At 41.1% G+C, this 24,782-nt stretch overlaps 1 protein-coding gene across 13 annotated transcripts in view; it reads left to right on the top strand.

Annotated features, from left to right (window-relative positions):
• The first annotated feature begins 1,619 nt into the window (after window positions 1-1,619).
• PIEZO2 (piezo type mechanosensitive ion channel component 2) overlaps window positions 1,620-24,782 on the top strand; it is a 309,728-nt gene continuing 286,565 nt past the window's right edge. For 9 of the 13 annotated variants that reach the window (XM_071804257.1, XM_071804259.1, XM_071804261.1 and 6 more), the window contains exon 1: window positions 1,621-1,899. In XM_071804257.1, the coding sequence (XP_071660358.1) occupies window positions 1,836-1,899 (64 nt within the window). In that variant the 5' untranslated portion in view covers window positions 1,621-1,835. Of the gene's footprint in view, window positions 1,900-24,782 lie in introns of all 13 variants that reach the window. The other 4 variants (XM_071804264.1, XM_071804263.1, XM_065830958.2 and 1 more) reach the window with 2 other exon arrangements.

Genomic DNA, 24,782 nt, shown 5'->3' with positions numbered 1-24,782 from the left:
TCATTACAACTTCTGTTTGCCCAGACTGATGTTACGTTTAAGCTCCACAGACACACTCACATCTGAGTGTGAAAAGGCTGTGCCTCTTCAGAGGAGGTTTAAACTCAGCATCTTAGGGGGGCAGCTTTTAATAGACCTGTTAGGTGCATTGAATTAGCATTCGTAGTTGATTTTTTCTTAGCTTCCTCGAGTGTTTTCATATGTGTAAGTCTGGAGTTCTTTACTTTCCAAATGTACTAGTAGCAAAGTCAGTTGGCCTGTTAGATAATATTTTTTTATCTAAATATTTGCCATTATTTATGCAACAAAAATCAGATATCCACGTGGCTCAACCTGTATCATTTGAACCCCCCAACACAAAGTTTTTATTTTTCTTTAAATAGCCCTTTATATTTTCTCTGAGTCACACTTATGTTTGCAAACAGTTTTTTTTGCAACAAGGATATGAAAAAAAAAATTAAGCACAGGAAAGCAAAGGATGCTTAAGTAATTATAGGAGTCAAAAAAGCCAGGACTTCAAGAGCAGATCTAAGACTTCTTATATTTTAATTAAGACGGGTTGAGGTCCTTCACCAGGGAGAAGCACTGATAATTTATGTTAAGGACCACAGGGTCACTGCTCCCACTTTCTCCTACTCCAGATCATGCACGAAAGAGTTCCCTCCCGCACTGCCCCCACGGAGAGGATATTCTGTCTAAACTTGCCTCATTTAAGTGGGAGGGATTGTCATATATTCCTGAAGATTAAACGGACTTTTATCTGTATTAATAACGCCATTAATAACTTTCTGCATCACTATTTTAACCCCAAATATTAGGTTTATTCAGCAAACACATGAGGACGCAGTGAGCCTTGAAACTGCCCCTTTAAACCCACCTTTAAACCCACAGCACTTTCTCACCAGCACCGTCTTTTAAAGGCTAAAAAAAAATGTTTCCAGAAACGCCAAATACATTCCAGCCACCCCGGATATATATATATATATATATATATTTTTGTGAGGCGACAATTTTCTTGTGGACTTAAACATGCTCCTGAAACCTGGAGTGGCAAATGAACGAATTACAGAAAACTGCTCCCCCACTCGAGAAAAAAAAAAAAAGTTTTTAAAATTTAAAATTTTACGTGAAAAAGAAATTTCAAATGAAAATAATATTATACTAAAAACAAAAACAACAACAACAAAAAACAAACCCCCAAAACACACACAAAAAAATCTAAACCAACAAACAGAAAACAGCAACCAAAAAAACCCCCCAAACCCAAACAACCAAACCTAACCCCCGAAGAAGCGCTGAGGAAAACCGTAGCGTTCCGAGCGCAGACCTGGAGCGCGCCGGGGGCGGTGGCGCGGCGGCGGGACGGTCCCCGCGGCGCGGCGGGGGCGCGCAGGCAGCGGGGCGGGGGCAGGGGCAGGCAGTGCGGCCCCGTCGGGGCGGGGCCGCGGGAAGTTTCCCCGCGCGGCGCGGGGGCGCGGGGCGCGCGCCGTGGGGTGCCGCGGGGGCGGTGAGGGGGGTGGGTGGGGTGTGTGAGGGGAGGGCGCTCCGCGCTGCCGGCGGAGGGAGGGAAAACGAGCGGGAGAGAGGGCGGGGGAGCCCCGAGGGGGCGGGCGTGTGCGTGCCGCGGGCCGGGGGTGCGGCGCGGCGCTGGTTGCATGGGCTGCCGGCGGGATGCAGCGGGAGGCGTGAGGCGGCGCGGCTGAGGCGAGGAGGTGACGGGCGATGTTCCGTCGCCGCGGCGGCTCCGCGCACGGTCGGACCTAAGAGCGACAGTGGCGCGCAGAGAGGAACAGCTCTCCGGCCGGCCGGCCGGCCGCGATCCCCGCCCCGCCGCGATGGCCACCGAGGTGGTGTGCGGGCTCACCTTCCGGCTGCTCCTGCCCATGTGCCTCACTGCCGGTACGTCCCTCCCTCCGTCGATGGGTCGCCGGGCGGGTGCGCGTCCCGGGGCCGCGGGACCGTCCTCGCTGCCCGCGGGGCCGGGGGCTTGAGGGATGCGACGCTCTCCTTCCTCGCGGCTGCTCCCGCGGTTATACCAAGAAACTTTAAACTTCGTTGCTCACCGTTTATTTCTTAGATATTTGTCGGTGTTGCTACTGATATGATGTTGTTGCTGTGCGCCCGGGGCTCGCACGTGTTGCGGGGCTCTGCTCGCTGCCGAGCACCGGCTGCGCGGCGCGGAGCGGCGTGCGGGGCTCCGCGGCTCTTCACTCGGAAAAATCGCCGCTGGCTCCCGTGCTCCGCGTCCCCCCGCATCCTCGGGGAAGGCGTGAGAGAGCGCTCGACCCCCAGGCATTCTGGCTCATCTGCCTTGTGAGGGTTTCGGGGGTACTTTGTAAAAGCGGGGTGCGAGCGTCTTTCAGAAGGAGCAATCCTCTAATTCACGGAGGTTTTCAGGAGGGAGGTTTTTCTTATTTCGAGAGAGAGAAATTTCGGTTTATTAAATCGCGTTACTTAGTAGGCGGCCATCCAAGAAACGAATTATTTTTGGATGGAGAACTGCGGTGTCCAGCCATGGGTGAATATGTTAATATTAATCCATGCCCTCCGCACAATTTGAAAATAAAACTCTGAATAAGCAACGATTACTCGTTAGATCGGCAGGACGGCGGGCCCGCCTGCAAAGCCGCGGTTGCGGAGAGCGGCTCGGCCGCGCCTGGGGCTGGTGCCTGCCGGGGCGATGTGGGCTGCGGGGCGGGAAGAGGGAAAGCGGCGGCCCGGGATGGTCCCCGCTTCACGCACGCCGCGGAAGGAAACCCCACCAAACCCCTCGGCGGCGAGCCCCGCGCCGCGCATGTTCCGCGGGCGGCGGAGCGGTGCCGGCCGTACCTTGCGTGGCCGCCGCGGGGTTCCCGGGCCGGTCCCGGCTGCCGCCAGCTCCTTCCCGGCCGTCCGGAGCGGCGCGGAGGCGTGCGCGCAAGACCGGGGCTGCGGGCGCCGTCTCCCACCCCCGGGGGTGCAACTCTTCGTGCTGCCTCACCGGCTCCCCAGGACAGGGCTGCTCAGCGACCCCCCGGAAACACGCAGCCTGTCCGGGGCTTTGCCCTTGAGGAGCCCCGTGGTCCCCTGGCCACCGCCTCTTCATCTCAGCATCTTCCCTTCCCCCAGCTCGGGAGATGTCCCACGCTCTGGCTTCAAGTGCCCTCCGCTGCCTCTGACTTCTCCTCCGGGGAGGAGGACGTGAGCCCCCATGCTCAGCCCCGGCAGAGATGTGCAGGACCCGAGCGGCTCACTGGTGCCCCATGGTGTGCCACTCCTCTTGCTTCCAGGGGCTGGGAGTGAAAATACCTCTTTTCTTTCCCCCAACACTTTGTTTGAAGCGTTGTGGTGGGTGATTTTAGCAGGGGTGTAGGAAAGGTGAGATGGGTGCAGCTTTCCAGCCCACGGCCAGCAGCCAGTTTCTACCCTCTCCAAAGCCCGTGGTCCCCTTGCAGGTGCCTGGACCTGTGGTTGGTGGCCACTGCTGGGGCTGGGGAGGCCACAGCTCCCCAGGTCCACAGCAGCATAGCGACCCCCATCTGCTTTGAGGCCATCCCCATACTACTGGGTGTCAGTGCCTTGGTGGTCAGTGTGCAGGAGCGCTGTGTGCAGAGGAACTGAGTTGTGGTGGACTGGGCAGGTTGCCCACAAGGTCAAGGGCTGGTGGTACCAGGAGGGTCTTGACCATGCCAGGGCTGGGCATAGGGCACCCCTATTTGAAACCTGTTGGGCCCTGTCCGCATTTTCTTTAATCTTGTGAAAGATGGTTGGATCATAGATGAGGATGAATTTGTTGGAAAGACATGTAGGGAGAAGAAAAGATCCCAGAAGACAAGTTGTATTCAGGTGAAATTTGTTTGTATTACTCCTAATAAAATAATATCTAGCTATGATATTAAAATAGTGAAGGTATTGTTCTTTCAGGTGCTCACTCTGGTTCTTGCCAAACTTTCTGTATCAAAACAAGTTCAAATAAAATTGTTTTGCTGTCATGATTCCTGATGTTCGGTAATGCAGAGGTACTTTCGCATTGCAGTAATACTTGCACAGATGAGGACTGATATTGTCATGAATTGCTTATGGTCATAAATCTTACTCATCTGAAGATTAATCGAAACACAAAACCCGAAGGAGGGACTTCCCGTCTTGAGAATGAAGAAGAAATCCCACTGCGGAGCCTTTGGTTTTGGACCTAGTGATCTTGTTAGCTGGATTTGAGAGGGGAAATCAGTAAATGGACAAACAGCTTTTTTCTTACCTTAATATACTGTGTCTGTAGGTGTTATTCTTTTCCTTTTTACAAGCTGTTAGTGGAGTCCTCACTGGGGTGAAACCTAGTTCAGCCTGCTTCACCACCTTTCTTGCATCTGCACCTGAGATATCCCTGAGCTAATGCCCTCCTCCTTTCCAAGCATCAAGGAAGTGTTTAGTGGGCTTCTGGAAAGAGGCTTTTTAGACTTCATATATCAGAGTGATGTTTTCTTGTCTGACTTACGCCGAGGTTACATCCGCAGTTGAAAAGCTGCCACAAGGACTCACTGCGCAAAGTGGTGCCTTGTGTCTCCTACCCCTGTCTGGGCAATAACTGTGTCTGCCTGTGCCAAAAGGGTGGAAATATGGAATTGTTCTTTCGGTTCAGAATCCGTGTGTGTGTGATTTTAGAATGCTAGATGACTGTAGTTTCTCACTGTGGTATAATTTGCTTTTCTGTTTCTAAGAGTAGAAAGTAACTATATTGGAGAGTCCTGACGAGGTGTGTGGAGGGCAATGGCAGCTGTGGCAAACTCGTTAGAAATAACACCTCTGCTAAGCTGCAAGATGATTCTTTAAATACTTTAAAAATGGTAAATGCTTTAAATCCTTAATACTTTAAATACTTTAGTGTAAAATTAAATATTAATGCTAGTTCTTTTTGCTGATATGAAATACTTTCCCAACCATGGATTAGTACCACGTACCTGAGAAAACAGAATTCCTTCTAAGAACTTTTTAGGATTAGATCTGTAGCACTGCAGAGTGTAATTCTGTGCAGGTAAGCCCAGATGTAGCCGCTCAAGAATTACGTGTCTTGAGTGTCTGCTGAAGACAGGAAGTTTAACATGTACAAAATGAAAGACTTTGGAGATTGACAAGCTGATTGTAGGCTTATGACTTCACAGCTGATCATGGCATTTTCACAATAAAAACTTATGTTCATTCTGATGCGAACTCAGAGCTTAAATGGTAAGGCACAGTAATGTGAAACTTCCTCGCAAATAAAGTCCCGTGTTCTCTAATAATACAGAGAGACAGATTTGGTTCTCCCTCTCTCTTTTTTTTTTTTTGTGAGATTACTGCAATGTGATATTTTCCTGTATTGTACTTGTACAATGCTGAAAAAACAAATGATAACATGGAGGAGAGGGAGCTTTTGGCACTGGTGGTGGGAAGTGGGTTTTTTGTGTTTTGTTTTTTAAAGCTTAAGCCTCGGCATGAACCTGTATTTTTTTGTTACTGGTATGAACTTGAAACATGCAAAATGTGATTTGTCTATCTGAAATAAGGCATTGGAACAATTTTTTGCTAATTGCTTTCTTTGGTTTGTAAAGACTTGAACCACAAAGTTGTGGTTTACATCACTTGATAACAATAATTATTCCGCTTCCAATTGCTTTACTTCACACACATTTCATTAATTTTCTTTTAAGCAAAATATTATTATTTTTCAAATGCGATACTGGGAAAAAAAGTGCTGAGAGAGAACAGCTTTCTCTGGTGTTTAACTGATGCTGCTGGGTTGCGTGTTATCAGCAAATTGTCTTTGGTGAGCTATTGTAGCTGCCTGGCCCAAGCGCTTCCCAGAAGTTACACTTGCTTTCTGAACTTTCAAATTTTGATGCAGATGAAGTAAGAATTGTAGGAGCTTCTAGAAAGTTGTTTTTCTTTGGTGGGGAAGGTGAGCACAGGTATCAGTGATGGCAGGTAAAAATAAAATACTGAAGAGGTTTTTTAGGTGACAGAGTTCATAAATTAGCTGGAAGTTTTCACTTCTTTTGTCAAGCCAAGTCTTTGAACTCCTGCTAAACAGCAGAAATTTCTCTTTTCTTTTTTTTTTTTCAGTGACCATGAATAATGTTGAATGAATCAGAATGATCGTCTTATCAGGATATTAAAAATGTGTTTGAGAGGATATTTTTTAAAGCATACACAGTATTTTTAAAAACACATATATTCCGTTGTTGGAAGTGCCTCAGCAGCATTGCAGTCCTTGTTCTGCCTTGGAAGGACAAGGTAGATTCCAGCATGCTTAGGTACTCTTTGACTTTTATCTGTAAATTAGCAAGTATTGATGAAAACCTTGGAGAGGAAATATCTGTATTGTTACATTAGCAGGTATGAAAATAGTGTTTGAATTATGTGTTTTCAAGAGTATTCAAAATCCAATACCTCTCTATGTTTTGATGCTTTGAATTATTACTATTCACATTTTATGTAGTTAGAGTAAGTTGGACAACTCTGTAATATTAAGGCAAGTCTGTGGAGGCACCGAACCATGCCATGCTTGGATTATTATCTTTCAGATGCTTATCATTTATTTCACTGGAGGTGGGTATTTCAAAATGATGGTACAATATGGCATTGTGTTGCAGTTTTCAGGAGATGGAATAATTTTTATGTGCCAGTCTGTACAGGTGATGTTGTCAAGGCAATGACAAAGCAATTTGTGATGCAGGACCATTCAGATTGAGAAGGTAATTTGCGTAGTGACACATGTGACAGTAAATACATATGAATGTGTATACATACTTATTTTAAAAGGCTGACATTTTAAAAATTGAAGTAGACTTCACATAGTTAGTGAGAGTGCTCCTTGTTATGCTTTAAAATTGGCCAGTTACTGAAAAGACAAGACAAAGAATGAACAAACGAATGATTTTTTTTTTTTTGTCATTATGGTGGCACTGGGGAATATTTATTATGATGTACTGAGAAGAATGATCGGGAAGAGCATGAGATTCACATAGACTTCCTGTTACATTTTGAAACCCTGTTGTTGTCGTCCCAGAACACTCATAAAAATGTTAGTCACAGCAACAAAAAGCCAAGGAACCCCTTCATGGGTAGCGTGCTGGGAAAAACAAAAACCCAAACCAAACACAACAAACAAAAACCAAAAATCAAAAAACCAAACAGCAAACTTAGATGCCAGTCTTGCAGGAGCAGTATTTTCCAGGTTTGTGGGCACGGATTTAGATTTTCTTGTGCACAAAAAGCAAAGGTCATTTAAATCTCTGCAGCTTCCATCTCATGTCAATTAAGATCCAGAGAAAAGTGCTTTGGGGATAGCAGGGAGGCAGCAGTCGCCTGCAAGCACAGTGCTTGCTCTTGTCTGTAACAGCTGTCTCAGGCTGGCTGTGTCTGCTTCCCCCTAGCATGCAGGCTGAGAAACTCTATTTAAAGATGCATCCCACAAAAAATGGGTATAAAATGTCTCTACTCGAGTTCTTAACACCTCTACTTATTTATCCTCACTGTTCTGTTAAGTGTTTTGAATCTACTTAATGTTTAAGATGAGATAAACCCAGAACCTATAGATTTGCAAGGCTTAGGGCTTGCCTGTTAGGTAACTTGTTATACAGGCAGTATTGAGCTTGGGCATGGAAATCACTGGAAATTTGGACACTGTTACTTGGAGAAAATGGACAACTTGACTGGTGACTTGTAGGAACTGGAAAGCATTTGAATCCTTTATCGGTAGCAGTGGAGCTTATGGGTGTCAATTGCAAATCATGTCACGCGTGGAATTCCCTCTCTGTCTTTTAAACAGCAGGTACAACACTGAGCCACATTCTGGTGTGTTTGTTTGTTTGTTTGTTTTAATCAGAGCAGTCAAATCATAAAATGAAATGACAGAACTGTATGTATTTTGGGAACAGATAACTTGTTTTGGGGATATTTCTGAGGGAGATCAAGGAAGACCGTGGTGCGGTTATTGCATTTTTACATGTATAGCCATGGTACTCTTCAATATCAGGTAATTTGCTAAAAGTTCAAAAAAGTGGGAAACCAATATTGTAAGGCAACAGGCTGGGGAGATGGAGTGCAGCAGTTTCAACCACTGAAGGACTAAAATAATTTTGTGGTGCAGCTTTACCAGTATGTTTGTTGGAGTAGTAGAGTAGCAAAGGCTGGCAAAACCACTGACTTCAGAATGGCTGGCGCTGCTAAAAAGGCTCTTGGAAGGGAATATGTTTAAATAGATTGTGTCTGAGAGGGACTTCAGATGATACAGTCCTTCAAAAGAGTAAAACCTTTTTCACATGTATGCGAAGCTGCGGGGTGTTCACAGTCCAGCTTTTCTCCTCTCCATCTCTTTCCTCTTTCTCTTTTTACATTGAAATGATAGCCTTTGTGAAGCTAAAGCATCTTATTTCGAGGATAACTTCTCGTCACTAACTACTTTCCACTCTTGAACTGCAGCACTCTAAGAAACAGGCTGTTTGAAACAGTCTCTTCGCTTTCTGTCTTGAAGAATGCTGTTAGCAAGTGCTAATGAATAAAAAAAGTCTGTATAGTCAAGTAGATTGTAACAAGCCTCTGTAATATCTTTAGGCGGTTCTAAAGATACTGGTAATATGACTTGCTAAGTTAGTAAAATGCTTTGGTTTGGGCTTTTTTGTTCCCTGTGTTGTAGGAGATTGGTCAATATGTGTTACTAAATCAATCCAGATTTGCTTTCTAGGGTAAAAGTTTTCTGTAACATTATTTTTCTGGTGATCCCAGGTCTCCATGCTGTCATTTTGGGAGATCTCTGAAGGTCAGAAGCTGGTAGCATGCAGATAGGAAGCTTTCCAGAAAAAGGGCAGGTGTTGCTGGCTGAAATATGAGTGGTGGATTCTTGTACTGAGAGAAACTGGTATCCTGGGGTTTATTTTGTCAGATAAACCAACTTAAGATTTTGAATATTAAAAAAAACCCAAAACCCAAGCAAACCCTCCACAAGCAGAATTATATAATATCTTTATTTTGGTGCGTTTGTTAGAAGCGTATCCTATGGTGCATTACGTTCAGGATGTGGTTGAATTAATGTACTTCTCCTTTTCTCCTGAGAGTCTTACCTGTCCATTTCCCGTCTTGACTTGGCAGTTATAAAACCTGAATGTCACATGAAGGTTGCTATTCTGCATCTTAATTTCTTTCATGTTTTTAATTCCGAGCTGCGGTGTTGGCTTTGATATTATTCTGTAGCAATGAATTCCGTGGGTGAACTCCACCGTGAATAAAAAGGAGTACTCTTTAATTAGTTTTCAGTTTGTTGCCTTAGTAAATAATCCTTTGGATGGGAAAAAGTATGTATAATCACTTAAATCAACAACAGTCTAGTGTTCTATTTACTCTAACACTTTAGAATAACATTTGCAAGGCATAAAATGAACTGTTAAGATTAACTGTAGAAATTAACAGCTCTGAGTTTCCTATCAATTGTCCACTTCTGAAGAGAAAGGGATGAGGATTATCTAAATCTTCTGTCCCCTCGTAAATAAAGAGTTTTAGGGTGCTATATTTTAATGATTTGAATTATTACAGAGTGCAGTTTAACACTTCTTCCCTGAGCCCATTCACGTAGTCTTCAGTTTGGAAACTCTTTTGGAAAAGAAGTAAAACTTAAAGAAGCGAGCCTGTGTGTTTGTGAGTGATACACTAATCGCTCTTTTTTTGGCAAAATATTATAAAGCACAAGATTACAGACATTACATACTCTTTTTACTGTTGCTAATTTGTTAATGTAGCTTGACAAAATCACAACTTGAAACTGAAGTATTTGTGTGGTATTAGAGAGAGGGTCAATTCTGCCCCGTGTTCAGAAGTCGCATGGAAGACTGAAAATTTTGTCCTTAACAGATAAGGGAGGTTATTCTGGCTTCTCATTGTGCTAAAGGATACGCAAACCCTGCATGGGTAAAGAGATGATAAACAAGGGCTGTCTTTTCCCTAGTCATGCCAACACCATTCAATAAACTGTATTTTTTAATTTTTTTTTTTTTGTGTGTGTGAAATATATGCTATTAGATCAATCAACTCTTGGGTAGTTTGAGGAATTTTGTAAGGCCTCTTGCTCCATGTTGCAGGTGTTTGTTTAGCCTTTAACTTTAGTTTAGCTTTTGTGAAATGCAGATTGAGGTTGCAAAGGCTCAGAAAGGAATGATCAGCAAAAAATATTAGAGAGTCAACATACCCCTCCCTTAAAATACGAAAGTAGACCTTTCTCCAAATTGATAAATCTCCCACTGTAAAACTTGATGCTGATTACAGCATTATGTATCACTGATATTGTTGATTTGCTTGTTTAGGAAATCATCTGCTGATCTCTAGCAGGCCAGTACAGTGACATTTACTCTGAATTTTGTTTTAATACATGCTCATATAGTGGAAAATGTCTGGAACACGTGAAATGGTTGCAATACCGGCTGCACCTGTTTGTGTTGTGTTTTTCTTCCCTTGTTACTCTTTTGGCTTTTCACAATATCTTTCAGAAGAGCAGTTTCCTGGTCACCAAGAATAGATTAATTCATAAGCCAAGGGCAAGTGAGGGAAATTTGTCACAAATTCTGATTTATGCAGAAAACTTTTACTGCCATAAATATTTGCTTATGTTGTCATTTCGTTGGCTTACTTCTATGAGAATATTGTCAGACAGAATTCATAGCTGTGATTGCTAGGATGTGTTTCAATTAATTGGTTCTTTGCTCAGTGCTTAGAATTTTAAAAACCTGTCCTATTACTATACATTCCTTAATAATGCTGGATATTTTGACAAAGATACATACTTAGGTCCACTTCCATAAGATGAAAAGAAACAATGTTTTAACCTTTTGAAACGTTGTCAAAGACCAGATTACTTCGTGGGATGTGTTTTGCAGGGCATCTTTTTAGAAGACACATGCTTTCAGTTGCAAGTGGGGAATTATAGTTACTTTCTACATTTTTCTGTGAGTCGCTGATAACATCAACATTTTCTTTGATGGTAATAATTGTATATTTCTGTGTAGAAATTCAGAGAGAAATATTTATACCTTATCTAAGTTCTAGATTATGAAATTGCTTTCTTCAGGTTGCAGTGTCATGGGTCAAAGAAATTCTGTTGTGATACATGTGCCACCAGCTAGAAAAGCTGTGTGATCTTTTGATTCTTCCTTTTCCTTTTCCTTCTTTCTTCTCTAGACATTTAACACAAGTTGAGTTACTGTTTAACGTGGAGAACAAAGATCTGTGAAGCGTGACCCATATTTCTTATTTTTTAGCTAAATGCCAAGCATATATATTTGCAGTGTAGTGCTATGTAAATAATAAATACCATTTCCTTTTTTTTATTTTCTCTAGATGGAAAGGAAATCAATAAACTTTTTTTTTTTTTTTTTAAAAAAAAAAAAAGCTTTGGATAAAATGCCATTACTCTGTTCTTAAATCTTCAGGTAAAGATAATCAAGTTTAGCACTGTATTCCATCATTTCAGTATTTAATTGAGAAAAAAAAAAAACCAAAACAACAAAACCAACAACAAAAAACCCCCACAATAAAACCAGTGTGGTACTGAGTCTGTTTGTCTTTTTGTGAAAATGTGTTTCAACTGGAAAGACAGTAATCTCCATTCTTTTCACTATGTTTCTTCTTATAAACCTATATATAGACTTTGATGTTGCATGTTGTTCAACCTTGCTGGTTGTTTTCTTCTGAAGTCTGATCAGGTCTTTTCTTGTAACAGAGCTGAACAAAAGCCTTTCCTGTGATTTTAAAGATGTTTTATTAATTATTTTTGTATGTCTGCTGATTAGGAGAACTCTCTGTGATTTACTTCTATGGTAAATGAGCTTCTCCTCCTTGCCTGACATGACACATCTTTCTTTTCCTAACCTTTCATGTGCTTCTTACCATATGGTACATTGGTGAGAACCTTTGATCTTTAGCCAATAATGTATGTGTCCATATTACTATAAAAATGAATTTCTGAGGAGGGGTCTGTCATCTGCATGGATTGGAGTTGTGTTCAAGAGTCTTTCTTATGTGGGCTGACAGCCGTGGTGGTTGGGGTGGCAGATTGTAGAGCTTAGATCAAAGCTTCACTCTTTCCTTGTGCTCAGGGGAAACAACCTTCACGTTCCTTAAGATACAGCACAGAAAACGCGATGCATAGAGGGGAAAAACCTTGCTGACCATGCAAGTCATATTTACTCTGTACCACACAAGCCTGAAGTTTACTGTCAGCTCCTTTCAAAATAAATCCAATAATTTACTTAATCTCCTTGTTTAACGGCTGGTTGCTCTTGATAGTGGGCCCTATAATGTTTAGAAGGATTAGCATTCAGTGATGTTTATTTTCCATCACTCTCCTTCAAGTGATGCCTTAGTCATGAGAGAAATCCCAAGTCTGAGAAAATTGACCCTATTTTACACTTCCTTGACCAGTACAACTTTACTCCCAAGTTCAAATCTTTTGATTTGATTTGTTTGACCTTGAAACACAATGTCTCTGAGACAAAATACAACACAAGAAATACTGTGTGTATATAGAATTTTATTGATATACTGCATCTTAAAATACTCTGCTTGAGTTTATAACCTGTCAGCCATTTGTTCTTATTGAACTGAGTCAACAAACTCAGTCATGTCCATTAGTGTACATAAACATCAAAACCTGTTTCTCACAGCTTTTCGTTGCTATCTGCAAATACAGCATCACAATTGCTCCAAGAGCTTTACAAATATCTTTATTGTTATATTGCTGAAAGCAAGGTTAAACATACTATTTTTTATGTGTGCGTTTCTAGTAGATCCTTGTGGTTTACTACATCACTGTGATTTTAAACAGAAATTGTTTTCAGATACAGTAAATTTATATGAAATAAAACACTGTCAGCTTCTGACGGCCTCAGTAAGCCATGCCTGATATCTATATTTTTATCATAGCATGCAGCTATACTAAAGGGTGTCAGACAAGCCCACCGTGCCATTTTCAGGGTCTAGAGATATGGGTTGGTCTAATCATTGAACAGTTTGCCTCTTTCTGTAGAGAATCCCACATTAAAATGTTGGAAAGAGGTAATACGCAAGTCTTGTTTCCTACAACTTGGCTGCTCACTGATGAGCTATACGGGCAATAGTAAGGAAATGACAGAGGTCCCAAATGGTCACGATGTGTCCCAGAGGATGAAGCAGCTGGAATTGCTAGAACTGCAAAAAAAGGATATCGGGTTATTTCCTGCCTGTATTTACAGTGACTGTATTTGGGGGAATTCCATTTGTTTTTTCCCCTAGCAGAGGAACCTGTTATCCTGTTGCCCTTGGAATGGAAAAACAGAATGATTGCTCCAGTGTGACACAATATTGCGAACTGGACGGAACAAGAAAGTCTCGTTACCAGAGTGCCCTGTCTGCATAATTAATGCATGTTAGTCGTTGAAATACACTGAAATAAGAATGTAGCGGTTGTTTAAAAATACCAGAAAGGATGAGATAGCTAAGTCACTGAAACCAGCATCTGTTTTGAGGGCAAAGAATAATGTCCTCCTGTGGGGTGAGTAATTTCATAGGTACTCAGTTTGGGTTTCTCACTCATTCTTTTGAAGCTGTTGAGGTTGGCCGCTCCCCTGCATGGTTTCTGGGGTGATTACAGGATGGGCTCAGGTCCATCTCTGTGTTTCCCACTTCACAGCATCTCTCAGGCTGGAGGGTACCTCAGGAGGTCTCTTCTCCAACCTCCTGCTCAGTGCAATGCTAAATTTAAACGGGATTGCTCAGGGCTTTTTCCTGTTGGGTTTTGAAAGTCTCTGAGAGTGGAGGTTTACACAACCTCTTCCAGTGCCTAGTTAGCCTCACAGTGACTACAGTGACTGTTCTTTTCTTGTTTTGTTTGTCGTCTTTTGTTTTGTTTGTTTTGTTTTGTGTTGTTTTGTTTTCTTTCCCTACTTATATCCTCCTGACTTCAGTTTGTGGCCATTGTCTCTCAGTACACACCTTTGTAAAGAGCCAAGATCTGTCTTTTCCATAACTTTCCCGTAGGTGTCAGGGAGCTACTGTGAGGTGGCCCCAAATCCGTCTTGTCTTGCGGATGAACGAGCCCTGGTCCTGCAGGGTCTCCTCTTGGGGCACTAAGCTCCAGCTCCAGCTGTCTTCAGGGCCCTCCCCTGGACTTGGTAAAGTTTATCAACATATTTCTTGTCCTGAGGAAGGGCAGAATTGCATGTGCTACTCCAGATGTGGCTTAACGAGGGCTGAGTAAAGGGGAATAATCACTTCCCGTGGCAGTGTTGCTGTTGGTACAGCCCTGTAGCTTACAGTGAATGCCACAAGGGAGATCTGATTGAAAACTGTTTCACCGTGTTTGAGTGTCAGGAATGGGAAGTAGACATTGACCATTTTTATTGTTCCTTAAAAGAAAAAAAAACAACCAACCAACCAACCAAACCCCCAAACAAACCAAAACAACAAAATAACAAACCAGAACTTCTAAACTGTGATCAAAGTATCATAAGTAAAAATAAATTGATGTTGGCTGTTACATCTGAACAGTCTATGTCAGCACCCAGGCAGAACTTGTAGGATTTTTTCTGTCTTGTTTTTGATTTGAGAACCAAAGTATTTAATCTTTACAGTAAATCCTACACTTTCCTCACATGGAAGTAGATGCCCAAGTGTGTTCTTCAAGATGTCCTGGTTATGGCTTTTGCCTTTTGGTTCTAAACTGTATAGCAGTGGGTCTTGGAAATCCTGCTGTGAGGAACTGTTTCTTTGATCTTTCTCTAAACTCACTGGTACTTCAAATCTGAGAGACTCCAATTTTCCGTTCTTGGTTTTAAAAATAAATTTAAAAAAGATATAAAGCCAGAGTCAGTATCTGCAGGGCATGTACTGATTTGCTGTGTCTTAACACACACAATATGCATCCAGCAGCTCAAAAAGGTCGAACTTACATTGCTCAGCTGGAAGTGCTGATTATTAATGAATGTTGTTCTGTAACATTGGCGCAGTCATCTGTCACTGACTTACAATGAACAGAATGATGAATTAATAGAAGACCTACACCATTTCTTCTCAACTTCAAGAACTGTCCAATGCTGGCATTCTCTAAGGGGCTAACTAGCCAGTATATTATTGGCAATATTTTCCCAGCAATCATGCTCACATACTTGAATATTTTTAATTAGTCAGTATTTCTTGTTATTCTGCAAATCACTGACAGCTAATTTGTTTCAAAACCACACGAAAAAACAGTTCTGAATGTTTCTGTATTGCATTATTTTCTCCTAGATGATCTCCATCTCATGTAGTATTGACAAATTACTTTTAGCAGTAGTTATTTTACTGTTGGGTTGCAGTTTTGAAGCAAGTAGTTGAAAAATTGCCTTGCATTTTGAATATATTAAACACTTGGTGCTAGTCATTCACAGAATCTGTTGCACTGGGTTTTATAGATCCAGCAGAATGAATTGTTTCCAATGTTTTGCCTGAAAATGGCAAGATTTATGTATTTCTTTGACTGTAGTGTTTAGTTAACTGTGCTGCCTTTAGAGAGTCAACCCACAGTATATTGGAAATTCTCGATTCTGCCAAGAGCACGGGAGAAGTTGCAGTTCAACTGTATGGAAAGTTGAAATGTTCACTGTCTGTAGCATGGTCAGTCTTCATTTGATAAAAGACAAGTTGTTGATATCAGAAGTTACATGCGTCTACTGTTTTTTTCTCCGGTTCTGTACACATATGTCCTTAGGTAACAGATTATTTCAGCGTGGAAAACAATAACTAATGTAGTGTACTTGTAGCCACCCAGATGACTTTTCTGAGGGCTATTTATACTGTTAACTGTCTTAATTATGGGAAATCTCCTGATGTTTTCCTGTAGCCCAGCATTTGCCTTTTTCGTTGTTTGCATCTGTTACTTCTACCCTTCTTTGAAAGATTGACACCACCTCCCCATGCAACACCACAAATGAAATACGTGCTGTGTCATCTGAGGATACCATTGCAGCAGTATCACACTCAACTGTTCTTTGCATGTGGTTGCCTGATTTGGCAACCTGTTTCATTCGAGGCTCAAACTGGGGTTTTGTTGTGAGACCACCTTCTTTTCTAAATAGAAAACATTTAAAATGTATACTCGTATCTACAGGGAAATGTCAAGATAGTGCGCATTTTAAAAAGTGGTCTGGAAATGTTGGTAATTTTAGCTTTAGATTTTCATAAACATTGTATGCCCAGACATTTCTGATATTCTAGCAAGTAGTGTGTGTACCTCACCTAGCATGTGGGAGCAGAAAAAGAGCTAAAGAAGGTGCACTTGTCTCTCAGAATTGCCATACATCATGCAATTTACTGAATCATGCTTGCCTGGGGATACTCATCCTTTTTGCAAATCAGACCTGACGAGTCTCCTGTTTGCATCCCACGGCTGTGCATAAGGAGTGAGTCAAATCTTGCGCAGGTGGGGAGGAGCATGCTGCAGGATAGCATTTTATAAACTTGTATTACTACTGAAGGCAGTAAAGTAAATCAAGATAAACAGATGCTGTTTTCACATATGACACCTTTTTTCTTTTTTTCTTGAGGTGGTGCATTTAAAATGTGCTCAGGTAGTTCATTCTGTTAGTAGTGTTTTTTTACTGGAGTTGATACAGTTTTATTCTTTGATGTGCTGATGTTGTTAGCCAGAATTGGTGCACGCTGGTTGCTTAATTGATTTTAAAATATCACTTTTCAGGTCAGCAGATTCTTTAATGCATGATACAAATGCCTTTTTTTTTTTTTTAGTTGTTTCTTTCCTTTTTTTTTTTTTCTTTTTTTAAAGTAATGATTCCCTAGGCAATTTTCCAAGAACAAGTGCTGTCAGTCCCAGAAGGTTACTCAGAAAGGCCAGTGTCTTCATTCCATGAATTAGATAACATATAACACACTGTTTCATCTTAACAAAGTTCAGTAAATCAGAAGAAGGTGCAAAACAAAACTAGAAAGAAACTGCTGTTGTTGCTGTGCTGTGTCACTTAACTGATCATCAGCTTGTCATTCCCGAAGTATGTTTGTATATAATTGTATTGTTCCTTATACTTAAAATAAGATGAGATTCAGCCTGAAAGTCAGCAGTAGCAGTCTGTGGTTACTGTAAGACCACAAATGTTGTCAATAAATTAATGATGTTGTGGATGTGAACAAATAGTGGAGAAAGAGACATTAGGAAGGCTGTCTTGGGCATGAGAGAAGGCAAGTGTCTTTCACGAAGTAATTAATCAAAACTGCAGGAGAAGATACTATCAGTGTTGTTAACACATTAGAATGAAGTTGTTTGTTTATATTGTTTTTTTTTATCAGAAACCTGGTAGAAAACATTGCCCTTCAGGGACCCCTGCCACAGGCTGTAACATCATTGTCTCTCCTCGCAAACATGGAAAAAGGATTCCTTGGGCTGGCAGAGTAGCCTTTCCTACTAGCCATTTTATTTTATTTTATTTTATTTTATTTTATTTTATTTTATTTTATTTTATTTTATTTTATTTTATTTTATTTTATTTTATGTTTTTTTTGTCTGGTTGTATCCAGAATAACAGATTCAAGGTCCTCAGGGATGTCGAGTGTTCTGAACAAGGACACAAGCAAATTGCCTCCATCATTTAATATCCACCTTTGCACTTTCCTTCACGTGTTTTTGTTGGTAACAGTGCAAAGATCACATCTTTCATTGCAGTTCGTCCCAGCTCCCTGTCTGTCGCTTTTGTATTGTAGTGTAATTAAGCTCATTATATATTTAGATCGCTTCTAAAAGATCAATTACTAAAAAAGTAGAGGTAACGTAATAAAAAGTGTTATGATGGCCTTGACCTTGTAGTATTTGAATCTTTGTATCTTGCATTGATTTCTTGTGAGTTTTGAGTGGTCAGCATCGCACAGCAATCATCTGTCTTCTTTTTTTGGAAATAATGTTCATCAAATATAGTATGGGTAGTGCTACCTGAACTGTCTTATAGTTTAAAAATAATTGTAGCAAAGATGCAATAGGACTGGTTTCTTTGAGTCAGAATTACTGAAAGTGGTAATATCAAACCTCTTCTTTGAAAGAAAGAGGCATGGGTTATAGTGATTGTATTGATGTGACTCCAGAAAAACAGTCACATTCTTTGGAAGCAAATCGAGTTATATTTGAAGAGATACAAATGGAGCATGATTTACTGACCTGCTGAATGTTGTCACAAGAGAGAATAATTAATGAGGAAGATAATTATATAATAATGTGATTGTGATGAAATTGTGTGTTTCGAAGTATTTTAAGCCAATTTTTTTGAAGGATTTGAAGGCAGGTGGGTAAGGGCAGTTAAGCAAAGAATAGGAGAGGTGGCAAATGGGGTGTGAAAGGTGAGAGTACAGAGGATGAGAATAAGGAAGATGATAGTAGAGTGAGAAATGGGATAGGAGGTGTTTTTAGAACAGAGCAAAGAAATCACTGGCTGTTTCTTTGAGAAATGAGAAAATGAGCAGATGGGTTCAAAGAGATGAATGATCTTTGGGAGCAAGCTAGGAGGATGAAGAAGAGAGCCAACTAGGCCAGCTGGGACACCAATAATGACACCAGCAAATAATACTGTCAGTAGAAAGTATGTTAGTGGTGGTGGCCAACAAGAATGTATGAATCCTAGAAATGACAGGGAAACAAATGACAGGACTTCCATAAGAACTGAACATAGCAGAAGGGATGCATAGAGAATCAAAGATCACATCCAGACTTACAGGCACTCAAACAGGAATAGAAATCCAGAAGAGAGACAAAGGTTAGACTTACTGTGTTTCAAAGAGCCTCAATTTGAGGAGGTAACTAGGCACCCAAGAAGAGATGTCAAAAGTGACAAATGTGGGGTGGTGCGGAAAGGAGGAAGTGGGGATGTGTATGTATCTAGAAGTTGTTGAGGACAGAATTTGGTATTTTGGGCTTGTTTTTTGAATTCAGGGGGTGAAGTGTGTTACTGTGGAGATGGTAATCTGGTTCTGTGACTTAGGTCAGCATCTAGTGTGGTTCAGAGTAACATGCTTTTCCCAGAGGTGACTGAAATTGTGAACAATCCATGGTAAATATTCTTACCTGTTGCAACTAGTTCGAGGTACAGACACATCTACTTTGGGAATCAACTGATTCTGGCTTGCATTTAAAAACAAAAATGAAAAAAACCCAACCAAACGAATAAGTTGTCTATTGTGCTAATATTGTGGGGTATTTTTGTTTTGTTTTGTTTTTTTGTTTTTGGTTTATTTTGTCTTAAAAGTTATTCCTAAATATGGTTTTCTTCCCTGTTCCTGATCCTCTCTCCATTATGTGTCCTTCTTTGGGCTGTGTGGTCCATGGAAGTCTGTGGGATGCTCAGCAGTCTGAATTCCTGTTGCTGTCCTTCCTTCTCACCCCACCTTGGCATGCAATGTCTGCATGATGAATGGTAGAGAACAAAGTAATGGCCATGACAGTCTGGTGCTGGCTTCTCAAAAGGTGTTCAAAGCAGTGGTGTGAGCTGCTTAAAAAGAGAAGTGACCACCTTATGCTTCCCATGATGAGCTGGATGCTGTTCCTGAGACAAGATCCCAGCTCCGCATGTGGTGGGGTGGGCAGCTTTCACCAAGCAAGGTTGGTGGTTCCTCAGAAGGTGGTGGGTCTTGCTTCCCAGGGCTGAGCACTTGTGAAGATGATGCGCATGGCCACCAGCTCAGCAGAGGTGGGGACTTAAAGTCCCGGCACAGAAAGCCTACCCTGGCTGTCTAGCCCGAGCCCCAGGTTCCTTGGGGCTGCTGGTGCATGGCTCAGGGAGGCTGCCCTCCTGCCCATTCTGGGGGTGTGCTGAGTGTCACAAGCATGACAACCACTGCCACATCCTCACTGGAGAGATATCCTGGCCCCCTCTGCCTCCCCATTCCTCTGTCATCACTCACGCATGGTGGCCAGTTGAGTTATCATGCTTAGGGCAGCGGTGATCAAGTTGTGCCAGGGGAGGTTTACCTTGGATGTTAGGAAAAAATTGTCACCGGAAGGGTTGTCAGGCACTGGAACAGGCTGCCCAGGGAAGCGGGGGAGTCACCATCCCTGGAGGTGTTTAAAAGGCATTTAGATGAGGTTCTTAGGGACATGGTTTAGTGCCAGTGCTAGGTAAATGGTTGGACTTGACGGTCTTGAGGGTCTTTACCAAACAAAATGATTCTATGATTCTATGGTCTGTCCCGTTCTTTGTTTTAACTGGATTTCACAGTGAACCCAAGGTTGCTGGGTGCAGGGAGCTCTGAATTAGGCAGTCAGCCAGTTTCAAATACATTCTAATTTTATGAGTCAGTGGGTCTCTGGTTCATTAAAATCCTGGTGAGTCTGATCAGCCGCAGTGAGCCAGGAATGGTGTTCGGTGGGTCACTTGCACAGGGAAGAGTCTGCTTAGTTTTGTGTTATGTGTCTGAATTGTATTTTATTTTTTGCTTTAAGAGAAGTTTGCTCTTTCTTTTGATTTTTAACAACTTTAAAAAGAAAAAACGTGTCATGACCATATAGAGATACTTTTTATAAATTAATTACAGTCTTGTATTTTTCAGGAAATTTGATTTTTCTTGGGAACATTATTTTAGTCATCTCGTGTCTCACTGGGTTATGACCTTATTGTACTAGTGCAGCAATTAGCTCTTTAAGTTTCTTTTTCCAGGACATGTAAAAATAATTAAGTGGTGCTGTCACACAGCATCTAAAAGAATTTATACAGGCGCATTTGTTTTGTGTTTTATATTATATCACTTGATCAATTTAAATTTAATGAAATGCTGTACATACTTGAAATTTTGATTCTTGAAGAATTTTTTTTTAAATGTAGAAATAATTTACTTTTACTTTTTTTTTTTTTTTGTTCAGAGAGAGAAAAGTTGCTTATTTCTCAGGTCTAGTGTTTCACTTACTGTCTGTATGTTTTATTAGGAGGATTCTTTAATGATATTTCAAAAGAGTAACTTTACTTTCTTATTTCTATTTTTTTTTTTTAATATGAACATTTTAAGGCAAAACTTGAAGGTGGTTTTATTTCAGTGATCTTGAGGAGGGAGAAAACCTGCAGGATTTTTAAACACTTATTTTCTTTGAGAGTCTTGCATGTTACTGCTTTTGAAAAACAGGACATGTTTATCCGGACAATTGTGAAGTACTGAAATGAGATAAACCATTGCAGCTACGGCTGCAGTACTCTTGGGACTCCTTAGCCTTGTCTCTACTGGGACGCTAAGTCCTTGCTAGATGTTTTGGTTTTATTTTTTTCCTTTTTTCTTTGTAGCTGTTTCTTAGAAGAGCTTTGAATGCTGGCGTAGGCTGATGAGAATGGTTTTCTGTAAATATGTTGCTTTGATTTGATATACGCAAAAACCTCAAACAGAATTTACATTTAAGCCAAACACAGCTGAGCAACGAAAAATGGAATCACCTTAATTTCTAGAAAGTACTGCATCATATATCTTACCCATGTGATTTGTTCAAGGGTATCTGACTGTAGATTTACTAGCTATTATTCTATTTTTCTGGTGGAGATGGCCACAGCCTGTGAAAAGAAGGAAGAATTTTTCCCTTCTGTGAAGATATGAAAAGTATAGAGTCAGGGACCAGGCATGTGTGGAAGAAGAGGTAAATTCAGAGGAAGAACATGAAAGTGAGTGCATGGGGGGAGTCACTGAGTGGGGCAGAGGCCATTTATTGATTTGTCAGGAAGAAGGAACAAAGCTTTGAAAGGGAGGGATTTATGTGAATGGAATAATGCATCTTCAGATTTGCCTGTTAAGAGTACCTGATAATAAGCCGTCTGTAGGGTCCCGGTGCCTCCTTCACTATTGTATCAGTTTTTTGGATTCTTTCTTCTGAAAATATCACGTTTTTATGTAGAAGACAGTGATTCTCAGGCCAAGGTATGCATGTGGATCTGCATTTGCTTGTGTATAGTAACTGGTTTTGCTCATAGAAACATGATGTTAATGTGTTTTAATGGATGGGCACAGAACTGCTTGCATGTTAATGTGCACAGGTGAGGAAATCTGATTTTAAAAACTGTTACGGTTATCAGTGGCTCAGTGATTGGACACTGAAAGTTGTATTTACATCACCACAAGTAAGTTGTAGTCCTGTAAGAAGACTTTTAGAAGGTGCCATTCCTGCTACTTGTTTTGTAATTAAAACAAAGTTGCAAAATGCTAGTAACAACTGAGTGCCCTTTTTGTTGGCACTCTGAGGAATACGGTATATATTAACAAGAAACAGCTATGAAAAATGCATGAAGTGCCAGGAACTACTGCAAACAAGGGAACTATAAACAGAGCCATGATAACCTGGTACTCTTAGAGAGGGACTCTTAGAGACTTTCTGTGGTAAAACATTAGCCCATCTTATTGCCAAGAAAAGAAAAGATAAGGAAAATAAAAGAAACTTTTTTCTCTCCTTCAGCCACCTGCATGTGTTCCCTAAAGTCTGTCATCTTGTTTTAGGTTAGCTTGCATATCGGCACTGCACTGAAGATGTACTCTGTGATAGCCCATCTTTGGGCATTCTTAGGTACGTTTGAACTAGACCCGGAATAAAGTTGGTTTCTTTATGGACCTTCTGATTTATAAATGTATTTTGCTAGCACAGACTAAGGCAACATATGGTGTGCATACAAATATATCAAACTCCACTTTAAAATCAAACTTTTGTTAGCCCTTCTATCAGGTTCCTTGGGAATACTTTTCCAGGCCTTCCATCACTCTTGCAAGGTTAAACCCTTGTTAGCTCCCAATGAAAAGTTCTTCATAGCCAACCTGTGCCTTTTTTATTATGGTGCAAAAAAAAATTCTTTAGCTTAAATAACTTTTGTTTCTGTTTGCTTTTGGCTTTACTCTCCTGCCTGTTACACGTTTATAGACACCTGGTGTTTTCTCTGTCTTTTGTTTGACTAACCAATTTGAATTCTTTTATCGTTTCCTAAGTCTTTTACTAATTCTCTGCCTCACTTTGCATCGAAGAAGGATAACTAAATCTTGTACACACCTGTCTAAATGAGGTTTTACCAGTGACAGATATAATTGCATACCGATTTCCTGCACCAGTGAAGCTGTCTTTTACTGCACACTCTCTTCCAGTATAGCTATGTCCTACTGGTTTTGTTTGATCTGCTAATAGAACAAACACTGTTGTTTATAGGCACCCAGCTACACTTATATCAGCTTGGTTTTTTGGTATTAAGTATGTAGTAATTATTTTTGGAGTTACTAAATGTAATCCTATTCCTGTTCTTTCAGTCCTCGGGATCATGCAGTTTTTTTGGGAGGCTGTTTTTTTCTTTGTATTGACTGTACTTCCCAGCTCTGTGTTATTAGCAAGCTTCATTATCACTCATATTTTAATTGCCAAGTCAACTAAAAAAATAGTAAGGCCCATGCCAAGATCTGTCCTTGAGGAGCTCTGCTAATGACCTTTTGGCAGCTGGAAAGTACTTCCAACATTACTCAGATCACTTTTTCTGTAGCCGCTTCCATTTTATACTTTTAATCCTTGTTCTAATTCGTTTCCCATGTAATATATTTTCAGCCACTTTAGTGACACTGAATTAGAAACAAAGGCTTACTGCAATTCTCTAGACTGGTTAAGAAACATATTATGTTGGCCTGGTCTTGGTAAACCTGCACTGGAGTTTTACACCTTTCTATGTCTGCTTTTCTTCCCTTTGGAGCTGTTTGGAAGATTTTGCATAGAATCCAAAAGAGGCTGACAATCTTCTCCTTTTTTTTCTTTTCCGGATATATTTGCCCTTATCTTCTTATGCTATCTCTCCCGATTGATGAGCTTATTAAAAGCTTTTCCTACTAGATAAGCTTTATTCATTTATTCCTCCAGCATCAAGGATAGGCATTATTTTACCTCTTGGTTTAAACAGGTTAACTGTCATTTTAAATTTCCCCCACCCCCCATGTACAGGATTTTATCAATCTTTATTATTTTGTTGTCTGTTGTGCCCGGTGAAGATTTCCATTGGAGATCTCCACCCAGAGTTTTTCCATTTCTATTTTATAAAAATTTCTGTAGTCAATGAGTTGAGCTAATTCAGCCCCGTCTCTATTTGGCCAAAGGAGCTTTTCACCAGACTTAGAATATCATGCTGGCAATAAAAATACCAGTAAAATATATTGCTGCAGAGCAGCTGAGTAACAGCAAGGCATTACCAGCAGAGCTGTCAGATGCTTGTCTCTCACATTACACAGGCTATTTACTCACTGTCATTGCTAACCTGCTGCTTTGTGTGGCTGGCGCGTTCCCAGTTCCTCTAGGGGTGACCGAAACAAAAGTGGCACCGACAGCTGCACACCTGGATGTGCTGTAACAACAGCCTGCCATCTCATTTAAAAGTGGGAGAAGGTGCTGACAGATGGCATGAATTAATGAATTACGTTACAAAGCTACCTGAAAAGAAAACCTCCCTAGCCACATTAACAATTAAAGACATAGATGAGAAAAATCATCATCCAGACTAATTATTTCTCTTTTGTGCAGAGCACGCAAGGGGTTTCCCTCCTACAGTGAAGGACTGAGAGGGCCTATATATGCCTATGTATTTCTCTGTGGCAATGGTCTGATTGCTTCAAAGTCAACCACAAGGGTTGCTCTCGAGAACAAATGAAAATATTTGCTCTCCCCCTCATTCTGCTTGGGCAAGCGTAGTGCCGTTTTATAGCATTCCCAGCCCTCAAGAGCCAGAGGTAAAGCTGACCACCAAACTTGGATTCTTTTTGGCTCTAGCTTCAGTTTATTCATTTTTGCT

Source organism: Patagioenas fasciata, chromosome 2, assembly GCF_037038585.1.
Source record: "Patagioenas fasciata isolate bPatFas1 chromosome 2, bPatFas1.hap1, whole genome shotgun sequence".
Classification (NCBI taxonomy): domain Eukaryota; kingdom Metazoa; phylum Chordata; class Aves; order Columbiformes; family Columbidae; genus Patagioenas; species Patagioenas fasciata.
This window is presented reverse-complemented; position numbering and strand designations above follow the sequence as displayed.